The 21994-nt window shown below is 39.2% G+C and overlaps 1 protein-coding gene across 5 annotated transcripts in view; it reads right to left on the reverse strand.

Moving 5' to 3' along the window:
* The window catches only part of STRN (striatin), a 62678-nt gene extending 40918 nt beyond the window's left edge, over positions 1–21760 (reverse strand). For 2 of the 5 annotated variants that reach the window (XM_057415431.1, XM_057415427.1), the window contains exons 1-3: positions 21300–21758; positions 8373–8476; positions 938–1011 (exon numbers count right to left, since the gene is read on the reverse strand). In XM_057415431.1, the coding sequence (XP_057271414.1) occupies positions 938–1011; positions 8373–8476; positions 21300–21602 (481 nt within the window). In that variant the 5' untranslated portion in view covers positions 21603–21758. Of the gene's footprint in view, positions 1–937; positions 1012–8372; positions 8477–21299 lie in introns of all 5 variants that reach the window. The other 3 variants (XM_057415428.1, XM_057415430.1, XM_057415432.1) reach the window with 3 other exon arrangements.
* Positions 21761–21994: the final 234 nt, after the last annotated feature.

Below are 21994 nucleotides of genomic sequence, written 5' to 3' on the forward strand. Positions count from 1 at the left end.
AATAAGGTAAGAATTGACCATAAGAGTAAACAAGACCATCCCTTTCACAAACCAAGTGACAGAGCTGAGGTCTGCAGACTTTCTATATTCTTCCTTTATGTACAAGTGGTTCTAGTTTTGTTGCTGTAGTAGGAACATCAGGAGACTGAGATACAAAAATCATCACCTATTACTTTTCTTTTCAAGGCCTTGACCTATAAGCTGATCTCTCTACTCTTTTTTTTTTTTTTTTTCCCCTGAGGAAAGGATAGGGACATAGAGAGAAGGATAAAAGGAAGTAATTTAAATTCTTAATTCCTCAAGTTCAGTGCTTAAAACCATTTGTGTGAAGAAGTAACCTCTAAGGAGATGCAACCTCCAGAAAAACAAATCAGCTTTCCAGGGACCAAGGTGTAAAACTGTCCTCTCACAGCATGGCACTGTGAGTTAGTAGTATGCATTTCCAACTGTCACTGGAATTTTGTAAGTAAATTCCCACTCTCAAACTCTCACGCCTAATACGCACTTTCATTACTTTTTGCCTGGAATACCATTCAAGTAATTGAAAATATTATGTACTATACATTCCACATCCTTTGACATTAACTTCTTGTTTAGAAGAATTATTCAAAGACAAAAGGATTCTATAGCTAAAAATCCAGTATCTCCCTGTTCTAAAACACCCATGCACATTACTAAGGAAGAGAAAAAATTATTCTCTCAAGTAGCAGTGTGTTGGTTTGGGTTTTGAGGGTTTTTTTTTAATCTAAACTCATTTATTAATAAGACTCTTGAGAGCATTAGCATACATTTTTAATTTTACAGGCGTAAAATACAGTCTTTATTAATTATCTCTATTCCCACCAGCTTATTTTATTAACACTGTCACTTCAGCATTTACACAAACCACACTCAAGCTTTTATGCCAGTAATGAGCTCATTCTTAATAAATTCTTACCAGAATCATAGTTTGGTGGCTTCATATCTCCCTGATTCAATTCTGTGCCATATTTTAATTTGTGATATTTAGCCCTGAAAGAAAAAAAAAGAAAGAAACTATTAGTACATTTAAAGGGCATCTCTGAACATACAAATGTCACCTGTCTTGAGAAGCCACTCCTTTCTTCCAGGCTAGGAACAAAACAAAGGAAGCAATTTCAGCAGGACTTCAGATACATAATTTTTCTTAATCATTTTTTCCAAGGTTGGCACATAATTGCAAAGTGAATACTGATGAAATACAGGGATTAGTGGACTGCAGATTTTACAAGACGTTCTTGCTACAGGTTTCCTCCCTGTGGACAAGTGATACTCTGTTTCCCTCCCCACCCCTTTTTTTTTTTAGCGATCACTATGAAACTTTTTTTTTCCCAGTTCAATGCCATCTACTTCATATTCCACATTGTCACCTCAATTAAGCAAACCTTAGTTTTATTCTTTGAAATGCTGTGCTTTCCAGCAACAGCAGGCATTGGCTGGAGCTATTCTACATCAGATGTAGCACTGACAGCATCCCATGCAATATAATGGCAGTAAGAATAGCTAGAAGAAAAATGAAAATGCTTTTTAATTTTAAAATCTTCATCCTACAGAGTCACTGTCTATAGACTTTTTAAACACACAAAAGAATTCTTACAAAAGCATTACAATGCACACATAAGTTATTAAAAATTCATTAGTCTTATAACACAGAAACAGAGGTAAAGAGAGCCTTAACCAGTTTCACAATCTGTTCCCCCCTTCTCTTGCACTCACCGTAACTTTTGTCTCTATGATTGTCTTCTCCAAACATGAAAACTTAAGACCACTCAGAAAAACCTAATTCCCTACAAAGTTTTGTAATCATTCATAAAGGGATAGAAAAGCAGCATTCATACTAGTTCCTACACTGAATAAAAAGCAGGTAAGAATTCAGGCAATGCTGGGCATGCAGCCGTCTGTAGTGGGACAACACAAGCACACACACACACACACACAGCTCCAATGTACATGTATGGAGCTCGGTATAAAGCAACAAGATCCAGGCCACAAAAGATAAAAAGAAAAAAGGAAGCAAACAAAAACCCATTAAAACCCCTCACATACTCCAACATGAAAATGGGCTTCATTGGCTCCACTACACAGAAGGGAACTCTTCCACTTAAAATGGGGTTTTTAAAAAATTAATGGGTGTGACACTTCATAATTGTGCAGGCCAAGTCTCACTAAGCTCGAATGACTGTACCAAGAATGACTGTAAGTAATGTTTTCAAATTACCTGCACCTCTTGATTGCTTCTCAGACATTTTTATTACATCACTGGAGGATTTTTTTGCCTTTTCCCATTTCATTAAGAAAACTCATTACTTCTGACAAAATGGTGCTAAGGGAAGCAATGCTTGGTAGTTATTATGCTTTGCTATAGACAGTACTACTTTCCTACTAATCCAACTGCCATTTATTTATAATAAAAATTTAATTCTGAATGAGAAGTGTAAAGGCAGACTGAAGAAATGCGTAGCAGCAATGACAGATGAAAGAACTGACTTCCTCCTCAAGAGCCAGGGCCCTAAGCTTCAACTCAGCTGAGCAACAACCATCAATAAAAGGAGAAAGGATGCACCTGAAATACATTAACAGCAACAGGGATAAACATGTTGGTCAGTAGAGAAGAGAATAACTAAGAATATAACAAAATTAAAGCTAAATGCTCAATCAAAATATTTGTCTTTCCTTTTCCAGCCGTCTTCTACATCAAACTGGCAGTGACATGTTACCTTGGTAAACGACTGCATTACATTATCATTAAATACTGATGCTATATATGCTTTTTCCTCCATCATCACTAATAAAAAGCAATAACTAATCAAGAACTAGTAAATCCTCTACTCTGTCACTAACCTACCTCACCAACTATAAACACTGTCAAAAACTTCCAATTTTTATGCAGTCATCAATTCAAATGATCCTAATGTTTAACCTATTGTGATTTGACTTATCAAAAGTGAGTAAGCATTAATACTCTAATTTGGATTAGTGACCTATACTGTGCTCAATTCCTGCCAATAATTTCAGAGAGCAGTTAGTTCTGTGATATGAAGCACTTGCTTTTAGCTCTTGGGTCTTATACAAAGTTCCATTATCCTCTATGCATTCACTGATTTTACAGTCGAAGTTTTGTTAGTAATTCTTACCCTAAGAACCAAAGTAAAATGTCTGCTATGTTAACAGAAAGGATTTTTCCTTGTATCCTTCTTACTCCGCAGAACTCTCACTTGCTGTCTGAAATCTACTTTTTAAAGATTCAGCCTGCATTTTTTTTAAACTTCCCAGTATATTTATCCTAATCTGTTAAATCTGTGTATGCTCTTTTTTAATTTTTTTCCCCACTTAAATCACCAATAATATTCTTCTTGCTGCTTACTGGTCTTCCCTGCTCATTAAAGGCATTATAAAGTCAGTTCAGCAAAGTGAGATTATTCATCCTATCCCCATTCTAAACTAGTAACAGCAGGTTTTTTTAACTCATAATGCAACAGTTTTAAAAGCCTTTGTTGTTATTCTTCAAGAGGATAATCCAGATTAAGTGGGTTTGTATACCACTTATTTATCTGATTAAGATTTCATCTTTCAGAAGATTTAAGTTTGTATATCACAGGCAGAGATCAACAGAACTACAGATAGGTAGAAAAATCATGTCCTAACAAAGGTGGGCAATTGAAGAGCTGACAATCCCAAAAAGCAATCCTTATTTTTAATATTTCTGGAAAAGTTAAAACCAAAAAGCCATAGACAGACTTTTGCCTCCACAATATGACCAAAAAAAAAAAAAAAAAAGGCCAATATCAAGCTCAAACCTACAATGACAATCAATAAGTGTAAATTCAGGTATCTGAGCAAGACACTGGTCAGATGTGAAACGGAAACATGAATACCATGTCAGAGTACCTGACCTGCTGAACTCTCCTTCAGCTACAGTCAGCTTCTGAAGTTCAGAGTAATATTAAAAGAAAAAAAAAAAAAAAAAAATCAATACAGACAGCAGCTAGCAGTCCATCAAGGAAGTTATTTTCTACCCTTCTTCATCCAGCTTCTATGAGATTTGTTATTAGATGTTTCCTACCGTGCAGCTGGAAATGTCACAGGTTTGAAAGACAATCTTCTTTCTAAAGCACACTAAGGAAAGGGCTCAACACAAGTTGGACTCCAAGACTAGAAACGAGAGTCTTGACTATTTAGTTATGCATACTGCAAACAAAGGCTGCCTTCTCATAAAAGAAGCTAATTCTTTTCTATACAAATTCTGAACACATCTTATTCCATTAGCATGTTTATATTTTACCTATTTCTACAATAACAGTGTCTCCTGATCACCTGTCATGCTTAATTTCTCTGCTTTTCCAGAAATCACACAGTCCACTTATTAACAGTTTTGAACTTGTCCTTTGCACTTCACATTGAACTCCAGCTCATACATCACAGCAGTGAGGAACTATTACCACAAAAAAGAGCATATGCATTTTTTCTGTAAATAAGTTAAAGAAAAATCAAAACTTCTCCAACCATTGTATCATCTGGTCAAAAACAAGGATAGTGGTTTTGAGGTAGGGGAAGAAGGAAAACAAATCACAAAAGATGAGCCTTTACTATCCGAAACTTGTTCAACTCAGATCATTTGCCCTCAAATTCCAAATATTATTAATAGTATGCAGGGACTGAAAAATTACTTTAGAATAACCAGCTGAAATATACAACTTTATATAAGGTAATTTTTCATCAGGAAACTAGCCTTCAATTTGTTTGGAAGAATGCTATTTTGGAGCTGTGAAACTTCGTTACTGGGTAGATGCCCTTAACTCAGATAAATATGAAAATTACCATTGCTTTGGCTTTTGCACTTCATTACACAATTCTGCTTTTATGATTGGCAATATTTTATTTAAACTATGTGTCTTCTATACAAACAATGCTTGGAGACATCCAACATGGCTGCCACAACACTTCAAGAGTTGCTTGGGGAAACGTTTAAAGCTTTCATGCGTCTAAGTTTCCTAAAACTAAGAGCAGTGAAACTTTTTTGAATACTTCACACAGAAACAAGTTTGATCCCGATTAAAAAAGGCCATTTTTTCTTGGAAATATCTGTCGCCAGACCTGAAGCATCTGATCCAGCTGTGCTGAGGGAGCCTGCCAAAACATCCGCAGAAGATCTAGAAGCTGCCGCCAAACCAAGAGACATAAACAAGAACAATTGCCAGGAACAGCACAGCGAGATACTCTGCCCAGGGAAGAAGGCGCCTGCCTTACGGTGATCAGACACACCAGTGCTGAAAACAACATAAAATTAAATCTAGGGTTTCTAGAGACATGGCTCAGGAGTCCAGTTCTTTGATCAAAATACATTTAAAACAGGAAATGAGCTAGACTAGATGAAACAGGACGTGTACTTGAGAGAAGCAGTACTACATTACAGCTAGCTCCTAAAAAAATCCAGAGGAAACAATGCCATTTACTGGTGGTGGAGAAAGTATTGATAAAGTAATAAAAAGTAACCCTCGACTGTGAACAGCTTCACACTGCAGTCTACTGGATGTTGGCAAAACTACATCAAAACTGCTGTTGGAAAGTGATATTACTTAACTATTAGCTACCTCTTCCTAAGGTTTTTGCTACTTAGTGTAGTATTAAGACTATTCAGCAGAAATAACTGGGCTTCCTATACACACAAGGAAAAGGTAATCCTTAAAGATCATCTAGTTCCAAACCATCTACTGTAGGCAGGGGCACCTTCCACTAGACCAGGCTGCTCAAGGCCCAACCCAACCTGCCCTTTAACATTTCCAGTGATGGGGCAGCCACAACTTCTCTGGGTAACCTGTTCCACTGTCTCACCACCCTCAAAGTAAGTAAATCTGCAAGTAAAACTCATGTCCCACCTTACCCAATACAGAATTACATTAAGTGCCACAAGATGAGAACAATGGCAATGTTTTCAAAGTTTTTTATTTATAGCAAACTTTGAAAATATTTGGTTGATAAAAGAAATGCTGAACACCTATTATATAGAACAGCAGCTCATAAAAACATGTATCTGAGAAAGCCAATGCCACTCATTTCTTGTTTGTAGTTTCCTGAGAGCACTGAACATGAACTAATCTGGGCCAAAATTTCATACTCTGCCCCACTACTCATAACTTAATTCATCTAGCTAAGAAAGATTTGGTATGCTGTAAGGCCAGGGCAAAAATGAAGGAACACAGGAATGCTTCCCTGCCCCCTCCCACCCACACCAACCTTCCCCTAACTTGACCAGAGCTCCTCCTACCTTGTAGGATTTCATTTTCCAGCTCCAAGATCCCAGTGGAAAAAGCCAGCACTCCAATTGACTATTGCCTGACCCAGCCAATGACTGATTGAAGAAAATGCTGGGAAAGAGAGCAGAGCTTGCAAGCTCACTATGTTGCCATTCTTTTAAGCATCAAGCTAGAACACTTGCCGAGAGACATTTCCAGCAGAAACACAAAACTTTCTTCAGAAACTGGCGAATAATAATGCTGCTCAAAACCACAAACTCATAAATAGCTGTCCCTAGCACACACTGTTCACAAGAATCACATTTACTTTATAAACTATTGCACACCCATACTGAAGCTGTGAAACTGGATCAGATCAGCTGACTGTAGCCTACTGACCTCAGAAACCAAAGATAATACCATACATTGCATGTAAAACTGTGTAAAAACCGCTAATATGGAACCACAATATTTTTACCTTATCCTGACAGTGACCGCTACATTAGGATTTAGATGTCTCAATTTAGACAGATTTTACTGAATTCAACAGGGGGACCATCTCACAATCCACAGAAGTTTGATTTTTTATTTATATTTTTTTTAATCTTACAAAGCTTCTCTGATAACATAACAAATGTATCGACATATTCTGGTAATTTTAGATAAACTGCTAATGTATCTAAATTTATGTGGGTTATGAACACGAAGCACTAGAGATATCCCAAAGTAATGAGGAATAGCTCCCCCAGTTTTGAAATATGTAAATCTTACTGAATTTACATACCTTAGAGCATATCTTTAACTACACAAGAACACACTTCATTGCCTCTGTTTTTTTTAAGTGACTCGAATCTTCATAATTATGCATCAAATCTATACATAATGGAGATTGCTGTTTACAGCTGTGCGAAGGCTTACATGTGGCATACAATCACTACCACAGCAGGGCATGGGCAAAAAGGTTCTCTGCCTTAAGCATTCCTCTAAAAAGTCCATAAAGGTGAAGCAAGCATGCTGCAGCCCGGAAGCTACTGCTGGCCAAGAAACCTGGCTGCAACTCCGTGCTAGCAGATAAATTGGTTGCTACTGGCAAGAGCTAAACTGGATAGTACAAGGTACATCTCACGTCCTAAAGCAGCCCATGTAAGATGAACAAATCTAAATGCAATCCAGCAATGTACAACTATTAGTACTCCTTTAAAGTCATCTAGCAGCAATATGCTATTCCTCATTTGTATATGTGTATATTTCTAATCTTATTTCTACTAATACAAACTATTTAAAAGAGTTTATTTACTAGTACCTCATTAAAGAGAAGTAGGAATTATCTGATAGGAAAATGGTATCTAAGGAATGATTGCTTTGCAGTAGTACCGTAAATATACTGTTTCATCAAAGAATTGTAAAAGACACTTTACTGATAAAATTTTTTAAAACTAAACTTGGGAAAAAGAAATAAAAAAAATCAGTTGAATAGAAAGAATTCTGGAAACATGGTAAACAATCCAGCTCATTTATCTCAAAGTTTAGAACAACAGGAAAGCATACATAAGAATAAAATGGTAAAGTAGACTGGGGACTTCTTCTGAAATCCCCATGAGCAAAGAAATAGACATCTGGTTAACCAGTAAACATGAACATTTTTTTACCCCTCACACTATCAGCCTCCACAAGATATTCCTGTAAAGTCTATTTTATTGAAAAGATTAAAAAACATAGGAAGATTAAAAACTAGCAATCACTAGACTGAAGACAGTTACTCAAGATTTCAGTTATCAAGAGATTATTAAACAAAGCTAGTACTTTGAACAAAAAGAGAATACACTGTAGTTCTGGAGTATAATCTGTACAAGTAAGTGTAATTTTACTAAGGCAAAAGTATTCATCACTGATCAACCAAAGGTTTTATTTGCATGTTTTCTTAGCCATGCTGTGTTAGCTATTGGTTGTACTATAATGTAGACATTTATACCAAAAAGTTTATTTAGTATAACAAGATTTATCAGTTTGAGAACTGAATATATACAGAAGAAATAAATCTTATTTTTATCAAATACAAAGGCAAAAGAAGTGTCTGTGTTCAGAATTCTTCACCATGTACCCATCACTAAAGCAGCATACCTTTCCTGTTTAAGCGCATATTCCAACATTTTGATCCTTCGCACTAGATCCTTCTTCAGATTTTCCTGTCCTTTCCTTTCACCTTGAAGAAAGGCAATCTGGGCCTGCAAAAGGAAGTTTACAGTTTAGTATCTGCTTCCTCAAAACCATCCAGCAACATAACTCTTGAGTGTGTGTCTCCCCAAGTTATTTTAATGAATTTTAAAATTAATTTGTATTGTTTAAAAGAAATTGGCTGTGTTTCATAAACAGTAAACACAAAAAACAGTGCATACATAACCCTTCTAAATTGCATGTGCATTACAGATTAAAGGGAATAAAAAAATGAATAAAGCAATTTTAGTTTGGTTTAGTTTGTTTGACAGGGTTTATTTCCTCTCTTGACTAAACATTTAATAGACAATAAGGAACAGACAAGTGTACAAAAAGCCGTCAGCAGATAAAAAGCATTTTCAACAATAAGCAGAAGACAATAAAATATTTCTGCTCACTAACTGAAGCAGTATATAATTAATGTACTGTTGTATAGATAGATGTTATATACATGCTACCAGTGAAAGAACTGAAGTACAGCATGCTCAGCTAAAAGATAAAACCCTGCTTATAACAAAGTGCTATTTGTAATTCTAAAATAGGTGAAAGAAAGCTCTCACGAAATACTGCAATTAAGAGGGAGGAAAAAATGGAAAACAGGAAAAGGTATTTTGGTGAGAGCGATGAGGAGAGAAATGGTATAGAAGTAAATAAAAGTGGAAAATAGACACCTAACCTTTATCAACTTGTAGCAGAGTATTTAGTTGTCTGTGAAAAATCTCCTTCAAACAGAAAATTATTATATATAAAAGATATCTATTCCTAGTCATAAAGGCAGAACTACATGTTTTTGTATCTCATGCTCAAATCATGTCCACTATAAGAGGTAGGTTCTTGTGCTCTCTCAACTCCTGAATACACTCAAAGATCAGACAAAGTGAATTTTACTCTAAAAGTCCATTTGTTGGTGGCCAGCTATAGTAGCTGCTCTAGAATACGACACAAGCTGACATAATTCCATTGCTCAAGTACAGCCAGGAAATAGCCTGACAGACACCTGATGAATCCTTAACCACCAGTAAGCAACTAGAGCAGACAGATTATGATGAGTAAAAAACGCTGGCTACTTTCCAATGAAGCTGGTCTTCACCTTCAATTGGGGGAAATGTATTCACCAAAAAACTCTCAGCTGAATCAAAAGTTCTCTGTCACTGGCATCAAGCTTCTCCTCACTTAACACTCAAACGGGGATGAACAAAGAACTACAACTGAATCTAACATTCATCTGCTTAGATTTAGAGAAAGGCACAGAAAAAAAGACATGCTGGCACTGGGAGTCAGCACTTCCTACCCTGAAGAATGGAACTGTGCAAGAAGCATGTCAACTCAACAAGGTCACCATCCCTCCCAGTAATAAAAGGAACACCTCAACTACATACAACTTAGTTTGCAGTAACTGTACAGACACAAAGATTATAATGCATATATAACTAGCACACTGTGGTAGTGATTCCCGTCTCCCTGCCTCTGAATAGGTGCAGCAGAAATGAACCAGTAGCCTTGTAGCCAAAAAGCGAGAGAACATCAAAGCACACTATTAAAAATAGTAGGACAAGATGCAAATATGCATTTGGCTGGAACGAAAAAGATCACCCAATGCCATCAGGTCACAAGCTGAAGTGATTTATGAGGTGATCTGCTGTCTGCAAGCACAGTTCTATGAGGTGACCTGCTGTCTGTCTCACTAAGAACAAACTGACTGAACAGGCTGGAATGAAGCATGTTTACCCATTAGAATTGGCAAAGGATAGCCAGTAATGGACTGGCTTACGCACTGCTCTACCTCAGAGGTTAAAACAGCATTACCATGCTAACAACTGAGGTTAAAGTCATCTTCCGTTGGTAGTAGCCTAAACAAAGAAAAAAAAATTGCAACTTCTCAGTAGTTTTCACAGCTTACTTTTGTAAAAAGACAGACACGAATGGATTTGATTAAGAAGTATCACATGACACTGCTTTTATGTGAAAATTAGCAGAGTCAGCTTCCAATACAAAGCAGGCCTGGCTTCGTGACTTATCTGACTAACCATTTGAGAACCAAAATGCAAACTGTCACCAGAAGCTTCTTAAGCACATAAAGTAACATAAATTATGTTCTTAACTCTACCTGCGAAGCTGAAACACCTTATGATTCAACATCAAGGAAAAGGGGCCACCAAAAGGCTGTATGTATCACACACATATTACACAGGAAGGAGAGCACTGGAAGAAATACTGATTCTTTGGACATCTTTTATTGTCAGTGGTATGCCACTGCTCTTACTGATGCTGTATAACTTCTCTTTTTCCTGGACTTTCAAGAAATCCTTGTGTTTCCTACTCCAAAAGCATGCAGCAACAACAGAGTGGAATCCATAGCCCAAGAGTCATCTCTGCAGGCCCTATACAAGCTTATTGCCAGGATATTTCAAGGTTACTATATGATTCATAGATCAGTAGTTTTACTGGCAAATCAAGAAACAGACAAGTGCACCAGGGGGCTTGTGAGTAATATTGCTCTTTCCTTGGAGGCTGCGCAGTTTCTAGCATAGCTTATTAATGCTTTTCTTTTGAGTAGTATCCTTGTGTAATAAGGACGTAAAAAATAATACTCATTGTTTTTGAGAAATTCTGGCTCTGAAAATGAGAACGCTTACATTTTCATAACAAAAAGAGAATATCCCCCCCCCCTTTCACACAGGATGTTAGCAACCCTTATTCCTCATTTATATAAATACTGGGTAATTACAACTAACTCAGCACCAGTTATAAATGTAAGCTCAAATTTCATTAATTTTTTAAAAATTATAATATTTAGGATTATTTGTAATGCACATTAGGATAACATTAAAATAGTAACTGAAATACTATACTAACAATAATACTGTAACAGTCTATATGTCATAAGCAGGTTTCATCCTTTACAATGTTTGGCATTTAACTGAAAATATGCAGAGAAACCTAAATGTTCATACCATAACTGAAAAAAAAAGTAGTATAAATGAAAACTGAATAAATGAATACACTGAGTTCAGATATTTAAAATGACAGATTATGAGATCTAGCAGTATTTTCTTAGTCTCTAGAACAAAATGGTTGTAACTTCAGGATCACTATTTAGCCAACACCTGTCTAAATGTTTGGGCAAACATTTGAAGTGTAAGAGGTCTGGGTTTAAACACAATAAAAAGCAAAGCTGAACTGTACAACTATAGTCTTCGTACAATTTGGACATAAAAGGAAGAATTTTATCAATATATTGAGACTCCACAGGCCATTTCCCATAGCTGCAGCTTTAGTACAAGTCAAATCTGAAGCCTGCGCTACCTGAGGGAGTAAGATAGCAGAGGAGGATTGCTTCCGGTTGGAACAATCTGCAGCACTGTTCTATCCCTGTGCTTTGGCCACTCATGGGTAGGTTTGCTAAAAATCTCAAGAATTCACAAACAGGTTCAGCCACAACTGACCTCCTAACTAATAAGGTTAAAATGCATCAAATTGTAAGCTAGTCATCCCAACCCTCTAAACTGCCTACAGGGGATCACACAAAAACTCATATTGTTCCTGGCCTTATGGGTGGGGCACATCAACTGCCTGGCCCTGTTGGCACTGCAGCAAGGAATGAAGGCAGTATCCACCCTGAGTTTATTCCAGGCTAAGTGCTACAAGATCCTGTATTACACCTCAACTGTGAGATTAAAATCAAGAGTCAGGAGGGAAAATAAATATAAAAAATAAAAACCAGAGACCAGTGGGAAGAGATGCGTGGAACAGTCTCTTGCAGCTACAACTGGATTGTCCAGGACTTCCACCCAACCCCCCCCCCCCCACTCCCCAACCCCATCTTACTGAAGTTTTTTAACTGCAACAAAAACTTTTTTGGCCAACCGTATCCTGGGCTGCATCAAAAGGAGTGTAACCAGCAGGCTGAAGAAGATGATCCTGCCCCTCTACTCTGCTCTCGTGTGACCCCACTTGGAGTATTGTATACAGTTCTGGTGCCCTCAACATGAGGAAGGACACAGAGCAAGTGCAGAGGAGGGCCATGAGGAGACCTCATAGCAGCCTTCCAGTATCTGAAGGAGGCCTACAAGGATGCTGGGGAGGGACTCTTCATTAGGGGCTGTAGTGATAGGACAAGGGACAACGGGTTAAAACTTAAACAGGGGAAGTTTAGGAAGATATAAGGAAGAAGTTCTTTACTGTGAGGGTGGTGAGGCACTGGAATGGGTTGCCCAAGGAAGTTGTGAATGCTCCATCCCTGGCAGCATTCGAGGCCAGGCTGGACAGAGCCTTGAGTGACATGGTTTAGTGTGTGGTATCCCTGCCCATGGGAGGCGGGTTGGAACTAGATGATCTTAAGGTCCTTTCCAACCCTAGCTATTCTATGATTCACGAACTTAGGAATTTCATGCACATCCAGTCCAAATTTATAACGCTGTAGCTATCTTAACTACTCCACTTCTTTACCAGGAGATTTTAAAAATAACATTCATTTTTATGTTAAAAATACTATCACAGGCAACAACATTTTTATTTTAAGAAATTCCCCAAAAGACTCTAAGGTCACATTAGGGTGAAGTGGACAAAAGGGTGAGGAAACTTTTAGGTAGCACCTAAATATTTAGCCTGAACAGAAAATGTTTAGAAAGAAACAACACTATGGCTCCGAAACAAATGATGCATGTTTAGTACAAACTTCTAGCAGCTCCTGAATTTTACAGCCATTTTAAGTTTAGAGGTGATTTATTCTTAAGACTCAAGAACTAATAAAAGCCTTTCCATTCTCGTCTTTAAAATATTTATCTTAATATTTCAAAAGAAACCTCACTTCAAATTTATGAGCACTTGAAGGTCCTCAGGTATCATTTGACAAAGTAAGAGCTATTAAGATGCACAATTCTGTATATTCTGCTTCTGATTCAACAAGATCTTCGCAGGCTGAGAGAAAAAGAATAAGGGAGGAAAAAAAACTGCAAAAAAAGTATTGCAAAAACCATGCAGATAGCTAAAATAACTAAATACATTATACAGATGAATCAGCCTCGAACAGTCCTACTAACCGGTCTACCAAGATCTGCCAGAGGATTCTGCAGGCTGCTAGGATGCTCAGTATTTTAGATTATACTTGGTTCACTGAAGTGCAACATATTTTAGTAGATCTGTAAATAGGTGTAGGTATGCCTACGGTTGAGAGGACAAGAGATAAAAAACAGGTACAGGGGAGGGAGGAAAGGAATTATCAGCGGTCTAGTACAACTGGCAAACAGTATTTCAGGAACCATACTTAACATTGCAACACACACCTACTAGCACTCCAGGCCAAGAGAGGCAAGGAAGCTTCTCTAAGTGCCTGCAGCCATTTAAGATAACATAAAACTGAAGTGAGGCCACAGGCTGAAATAAGTGGCAGGCACCGAGGTGTATTTAGCTTCACCCTGCAGAGAAGTACTTCATCCCATTTATCACCTGCATACTCACGCTGGACGATAGCGCCTCGTGGGACTGATGCACAGCACTATCTGCTCCTGGCAAATTATTTTTGCTGGACTTCTCAGAGGTGTCCTAAAAGTAGTGTCAGAGCTAAGCCCTGAGAAAACTGAAACATCCAAAAGAGATCAAAGATTTAGCTTATGGAAAAAAAACGATGGCTCATGAAGCCATTTACATACACTCTTTAGCCCTTTGTAAAGATTGTTTGAAAAACAATTTTTTATCAGTGAATTAAAAACTCAAAAAGATCATCCAGAATCAAAAATTATTTAGTAATTCATTCCTGGTAATACCTTGATTACTAATTTACACATCTCAACCAAAAGGAAGACTCCTCTTTACTGGGCAGATCTCTGTTCAGAGAGTGAGTCTTTCTTTTCCCCACTCTTCAGTGCTGCATTTCACTGTTCTAACAGCTGTAAACTCGGCAAAGTTACTGAGCTGGCCAAACAATAATACTCAGCTTATTTAATACTTCTTCATAAGCTAATTTTTTCTCTAAATTTTTGTAGCACACTTAAGTGGCGGGTGTTAACCTTTCTTTGCCTTTCAAAAAACGTCCAGGAGCATGCTTGACGTAGACTGATGCAAGGACAAAAAAAGGGCAAATTTTAAACATGATGCAACTCTACAGGCAACACTGCAATGACATGTCACAAAATAACCACATATTATGAACTGGAGTCCAAATTGCAAACCCTCAAATATAATTCCCTTCTACGTGCTGTACAGGAAAGGCAGAAATACAGCAACAGTAGTCAATACCAGGACTGATAAATAGACTTACAGCCCACATTTCAACTGAGACAATGGAAGTTCACAGGCTGAATGAATCACTTGGGGTACAGCAGGACAAGGGAAAAGAAATGTGGAGGAGATTTTTAGATTTGGCTTTAGTAACAAAGAGCAGACTGAACCAGACTTGACCACACAAGCACTTGCAGAGGCAATGAGCAGGCTTCCTTTTCTCGCTCCTTCAGCCAGGAGCAGCTTCTTGTATTCAAGCATGCTGAACCAACCTGAACTTCCTGGAGCACCAAGTGAAACAGGTACAAAAGTAACTGAATTTGTTCTCACCTCCTTTTCACAACCTTGGCTATGAGTATCGTGCATGCCGTCCCCCCGTGTCGTACCCCCCCCCAGTGCTTTTGCAATCCTGCCCTAAAGGGAAACATATTCCTGGCTAAGAGCAGAAAAAATGCAGTCTTTCTGCACTGCAGTCTTAACTTGCCACTCAGTTATTTTCAAAATATTTAATATTAGTTACTACACAGCAAACTCCAAATAGGAAAAGAATCCATCTACAGGTTCATACAGAAACAGTCATATGATAAAGTTCACAGTTCAGAGTATTTTCACAGTTCAGAGTATTTTTATTTCTAGTGCATTGTCTGCAAAGCTTGGATCCTGAGCACTCCAAAGTGATTCAGAAAAGCTGTTTCAAGTATCTAAGCATTTCTCAGCATTTAAAAAAAACCAACAAACAATTCTTCATCTACATCTAAGTCAGCTCTTGCCACTTTCTAGCTAAGGAACTTAGAAAGGAGGACCTGACAAAGCCTGGCATTCTTGTGAAACCAAATATGCAAGTAGTTTGCTGACCAATACCTATTTTCTTGGAAAACTGCTTACAGATACCAATTTTAGTTGAGGCTTGGCATTTGTATAGCCTTAGTTCTTTCAGCACTAAATTAAGATGGAGCAAAAGTCTCTGGAGAGGCATGTGATCTTTCTTGGGGAATTTTACACAGCCTGCTCTAGAATTAGTAAATAAAGTTTCAGTGTCTACTGAAATGTCAAAAAAGGCTGAGTTATATTTGCACCTTTTTGTTCAAACAGTGCAAAGTTACTTAGCCCCAGTGCAATAAAACTTGACACAAGCCAAGACCTTCAGAAGAAAAAGGAGGACTACAGTTGGAGTAGGACACAGAGATACCAATTTGAATTTTAACTGCGTACAGACGTAAAGACACATCGGGTGTTTCACCATATGCTAACCTGACACTGAAAAACAGTATTCTGCCTAGAACGTAACAACTTACTCCATTTTTGCTTAATTCAACAATTCTATAGCAAATCCTGAAAATCTGAAAATCCAATTCTTTTTTAAAATATAACTTTCTGTGAAAATGTTTGCACCACTTGGAGACAATGTAACATTGCAAAAGTCTGCCCCATCATGCCACATCAGTATTTACAGCACTTAAGAGTTAGGCCCATTTAAAAAAACAAATTTTCATTACATTTAAAGTAAATTACAGGTTTAACAGATTGGAGAAGAATGGGAAAATATGATACTGAGAAATGCTTGGATCATTTATGCAATTAAAACAAAAATAATCAAATTACCTCAAAAACCAGGTACAGACCTGGAAAGAACCAGGCAGTCCCATCAGTATGTTTTTACATTCTACTTCTCTACAGAAGCTATGAATTTCTGTAACACAGCGCTTTCTTCAATGAACATTACTCCCACTAGTCCTCCCGGCTTAAATAAAACAAGCCATGACTGCTTATCAATGAGTATATTGGGATTAGCTGGCAAACAGGCATATAAGCAAACAGGAAAAAAAGAGTACAGAAGCTTCTCTTTTTTGCTTCACATGAATTTGGCAACTAGAAAGTCTGCTCAAAGAACTTCACTAAAGAAAGGGTATCTGGCAGTCACCAAGACCCTGTTAGCATCATCCTTCCCAACTAAACATGCCGCAGTATTGTGACCATGGCTTACTGTCTTCTACCTTTCTTTTGATTTACCCGACACACTTGAAAAGTTGAAAATATTGTCCTTCTGGGGTGGAGACGAACTTAACATTAATCACTGTTTTCTTTGTAATATCTGCCCTGTGAGAAAAATATTTTATCAAAGATTCGCACAGTACTTCTGCCAATTCATATTTCACAGAGAATCCCAGATATTCAACCCACATCATCAGATTTGACAATCTTACACAAACCTTCTTCAAACTGCATTTTATCTTCTACTCTATTGGCCAACCCAAATACTCAGTTTTCCACAAACTAACTAACTGATTTCATCAACTACCCGTTCATTGCGTTTTCTCTGAACAATATTTTTGGATTATCCAGCTACCAGAATGATTTTTAAGCAGAAACTTAATCCAACACGAGGACTGTTATCTGCAAGTCAACAAACTGTAAATATCAACTATTTCTGAATCAAGTAACGAATGTCCTAAACCATACTATAAATAGCCACAGCCATCTGTCTGATTTGCCCCTTCTCCTCATTACTTTAACTTGTCTGTCTCCAAGGACACGATCTTACCATGTAGCATGCCTGGTTTCAATGCCTGCCTCTTGCCTCAGAAAAGCAGCAGCAAGGATCTGTGACCCTTTCCCCTCTCACCCCACCAAGAGCTAACATTACTAAATCTGACTTCCATAACCAGCCTCAAGTGCTTATCTATTCTTTCCATCACATCCCTCCTTTTACAGTTGTTTGCTATCATTTAACCACATTTTATCTCATTTCATTAACTCTTTCCTATATAGTTTGGGTTTTTTGTTTTGGTTTGGTTGTTTTTTTTTTTTTTCCTTTTGGCACTGTCTTACAAGGAATATTTTTAACAAAGCTGTGGAAAGACAAGCACATTGTATCCACCCATTCTCCATGATTTCCTTGCAAATCTTTCCAAAAGAAGGTTTACCCAGGAAAAATAATTTTAATTTAATCCTACCAGATCCCACTACTCCAAAGTAGTCTACTATTCTAAAGAAACAGTTACCAGTTAGAAGAAATAAAAACTTTATTAATGAAGAGGACAAGAGCTACAAAATTCCTTAGGAGGATACAGGGTGTCTATACATGCAGTTACATACGGCATAGTAGTTTGATGCAATTTAGAACATCTGTGAAATGCAGAGAAATGCCAAAGTGTGCAAATCAGCATTTTTACCAGAAAAATATTTGTCAGAAGCAAAACTTTCCACAACAACATATACATTGCTTGCAGAGACAAAATTTCTAGTCAAAACAAAATCCATAAACACACATACAGAAGAATTCCAAGCTCATCCAGCAGCAGAGCTCAACAGCTTTGTCACTTGCTGAGACAAGAACATGCATCGGCAGCACTGCGGGGGTCACTGCCACAGGGCAGAGTCCCCATCGCTCTCTCTCAGGGGTGGCAGATGGTTAATTACAAGGGAAATAACAACTGCAACAGAGAATCATTCCCAACCAGTCAGAATACGTATCGTTAAGGCAAGACACCAATATGGGAGGCAGATCAAACCCTGCTTGCCTCCAGCAAAGATACAAATTTCAGAGCCCTGTGCATGCATTTGATCAAAATCTTTGCTACCTTAGGATGGACTTATCCAATACAACTCTGAAATGCCTTGGAAATATAGTCCATAAAAATACAGAACAAAAAAAAACCCTGAAGTTTAAAACTCTTTTGAGAACAGGAAACCCCTCCTTGTCAACCCTCCAAAGCAGCTGGTAGAAGAGCATAAGAAAAGGAAAATTACTCATTTCTGAAAAGATACAAAAATAAATGATAATGCTATAAAACACAGTTTGTGAATACTAAAAGAAGGATGAATAATGTTAGTATTTTTTCTAGTGAATTACTTCACAAGGCACCATCCTGAAAGTTTATTCTTAAGGTAATTTCTCAATCTGCAGATGACAGAAAGCAAGCATTACAAGTGAAATATGTAATTAGCAGATCAGCATCTAGGGAAATCCCATATGAATCTATTCTTATTTGAAATACACAGATTATTAATAATACTTGCATAGAAGTAAATACTGGAGTCCTCTTTCACTCTGAATGAGGAAGACCATATAATAGCAGCAATAATAATTTCAAAAGGTTTAAGAAGAGTGATTAGAAAAAAATCGGAGTAAACATGAATATTTACCAGGGAAAGGAACACATAGGCACTTGACAGGAAGAAAAACCTTGGAAAGGCAATATTAACCAGTAACTAAGAACACAGTGAGCGGCCCAACCCACCAACTCACATATGTTATAAACTTGGGTGTGCATCACCTGAACAAGCATCACATAACACAAAACGAAGGTACTCAACCTGAATATCACATTTAGTTCCACACAATTAATTACAAGGAAAAGAAAAAGAGAAAATAAAAAGAAGCCCAGAGGGGAAAGAAAGAAACATGGGAAATCACAGGAAGACTGAATTACAAGGTGTTTGGGAGAGAGGGTATAGCTTAACTAACCAACAACTACAGAGCAAAAACCACGCATAGTAATACTGGGGCATAAAGTATCCAAAGTATTTAAAGATCATGGCAGGTAAGAAACTGCAGACAAAAAAAAAAGTCTACCTTTTAGAAACAAGATGAATTGCAAAAAAAACCAAAAAAAATCTCTGGCATACTAAAATGATCACACAAAGTAAGTCCTCTGCCACATAGCCTCCCAGTAAAGTGGATAACCTAACACTGAAATTTATGCTGGGTAGAAACCTTGGATAGAAGATTATACTAAAGTATAATCAGAAGCACTGCATCTTTATCTCAGGAGAGAGAAATGGCCAGACCTCAAATTTCCATTATTCTGTTAAATGTTTCCAAACATGCAGGCCAACAAGAGGCTTCAGAAGGAGCACGGAACTGGTTTTTAATTAACGCTGCTCAACCTTCAGCTGTACACGTACAATTTCTAAAAGCCATCCTGCAGTTGCCAAACCCCTAACACAAACCTCTCACATAGACCTAAGAACATTCAACTGCAAATGGTCACAGCAGACCTTAATGCCTGATGTCTATAGAGACAGCCAAGAATTTTGCACCTTTCCAAACATGCCTCCACAGCAGATAAATGCTGTTACAGCTCATGGCAATGCCAGCCACAGCTAATTATAACTTTACTGAGATGCTCTGGCAAGAGTCAAAGGCATTCAAGCAAACAATTTGTAATCAGGTTATATTCCCAGTTCTGCCACTGATAACACGTGACTTCAGCAAATACTTTAAATACTCAGCTTCTTTCCTGTCTCATCCATGACACTTACCAAGCTTTTGAGGCATACTTATGGGAGGAGAAATGGCACGCTAGCCTGTGTTGAAGGGCACTATAAATATGCCAAGTGTTACTACTATTAATGCACTAGCAGAACTTCTTAGGTCCCTGTAAAACATTTTTTTTTTCCTCCAAATCAATTTTTTATATTTTTATCAGCTATGAAAAAAATGTCAAGGTATTTATGAGACTCCACTGGATATATGACATGTGATGTTCTTATACATAGCTAAGCTAGTTACTTTCTACACAGTATTTATTGAATGAAGCAAATAGAAACATGATTCAGTTACTAATGAAACTTTCATTGAACCATTGACTTTAAAATAAAAATTACTCTCGGCTCCATGACCACTTTCTTTAAATTCTTACAAAGGAAGGCTCAGTAAAGTGTGTTACATCTGCCACTCTTCTGAGAGTGGTCGTTTGATGCTACCATAGAAAGTACAGTTAAAAAGATGACATCCTTACTAATTAGGAAAACAAAACCAAACCAAGCAGAGAAATGGTCTGATTGCTCAACAGGCTCAAGACTCTCTTGATAAAGATGGTACTTTCAAGGAAAGCCATATAAAGCAAAGAGATGATGGGAAGCAAGAGGCAAATAGAGGAGACTTAAATAGGAAGACAAGCAGAGACTTTTCCTTCTCAAATATAGCCAAATGAGAACCAAACTGTGGGCTGCTAGCCGTGTGGACAGCGTTAAGGTTTACAATAGAGATTTTTCTTGTAAACAAAGCCAAAGAGGAACGAAGGTTGCACTATCGACTGCTACTAATGCAACATGCCCACCACTAAAGTATCTGACAGCAATGACTCCAGGCCAACAGTTCACAAGTTCTTTAACCACGAGATCCCTATCAGTCCTTTAATGCATTAATGGAAGTATCAACCCCATAACTTTTCAACTGAAAACACTACATAACGTGTCCCACAACACCACACGAGCTGCAGCCGGTCCCACAGGCCCGACCAGGGGCCCGAGAGCCCGAGGCAGCACCGCGGGCGGGGTGGGGGGGAGCCAGAGGCAGTTTTTAACAGTGGGTTATGAAACCGGTGACAAGTTTATGCGGGCGGCCCTGGAGGGGCACCCGGAAAACTCCGGCGAGGCAACAAGAGCCGCGCGGCAAGCTGCCGCTCCCCTCAGGGCCGGCCGCCATGTCACGCCCCTCCGCCCGGCGGCGGGGGGCGGCCGCCCTCCGAGGGAGGGAAATGGCCCCCGGTGGAGCCGGGCAGCCGTTCCTTCACGGGGGAAGGGACAAGGGGGAAGCCAGGACAACAGGAAGCGCCTGCCCGTGCCGGGGTTGGGGAGAGGGGTGTTGAGGGAGGTCGCGAGTGTTACCTGCAGCTCCGCCCGCTCCGCCTCCCACTCTGCGCGCTCCGCCTCGAAGCGGCCCCACTCGTGCTGCAGGAAATGCAGGATGCCCGGTACGCTGTACTGAGCCCGGGACGCCGACACCGGTGCGGCGGCTCCGGAGGCTGAGACCCCTGCGCCGCCTCCTGCTCCTGCTGCCGCCGCGGCAGCCGCTGCTGCCGCCGCCTCTCCCGGCTCCAGCCCTGGCCCGCCCGCCGGTGGCGGCAAAAGCAAGGCATTGTTATTGTTGTTGTTGCTGAAGAAAACCCCGGGTCCCGCTTGCTCGTCCATGGCCGGGCCGGGTCTGCCGCGCTCCCCGCCGCCGCCCGCACCCAGCCGCGTCCCGGCAGCAGCAACAACCTGGGCGCGTCCCGCCCGCCGTCACCGCCTGACAGCCGCCCCCGCCGGCTGCTACGGCGGCCCGGAGGGGACAAAACCAGAGAGCGATTCGCCCGCCGCCGCGCCCGGTGTTCTGGGAAATGTAGTCCCGCTGGGTGACCGGGCACCCCGCGGAGGCAGGGCGGCAATATATTCTTAATCGCCTTTTTCTCCTCCGTGCTGCCCCTATTTCGACGAATGGCGTTAATAGCGACTGAGCCTCATCACCATGACGTGTAATCCTGCCGCAGAGACCCGCAAGCTCTGGCAGGGGGCAGCTGGCAACGCAGCCCCCGGCCCGGTGG

Source organism: Pezoporus wallicus, unplaced genomic scaffold, assembly GCF_028554395.1.
Source record: "Pezoporus wallicus isolate ANWC-B61680 ecotype Strahan unplaced genomic scaffold, APGP_CSIRO_Pwel_v1 contig_5352, whole genome shotgun sequence".
In the NCBI taxonomy this organism is placed as follows: Eukaryota; Metazoa; Chordata; class Aves; order Psittaciformes; family Psittacidae; genus Pezoporus; species Pezoporus wallicus.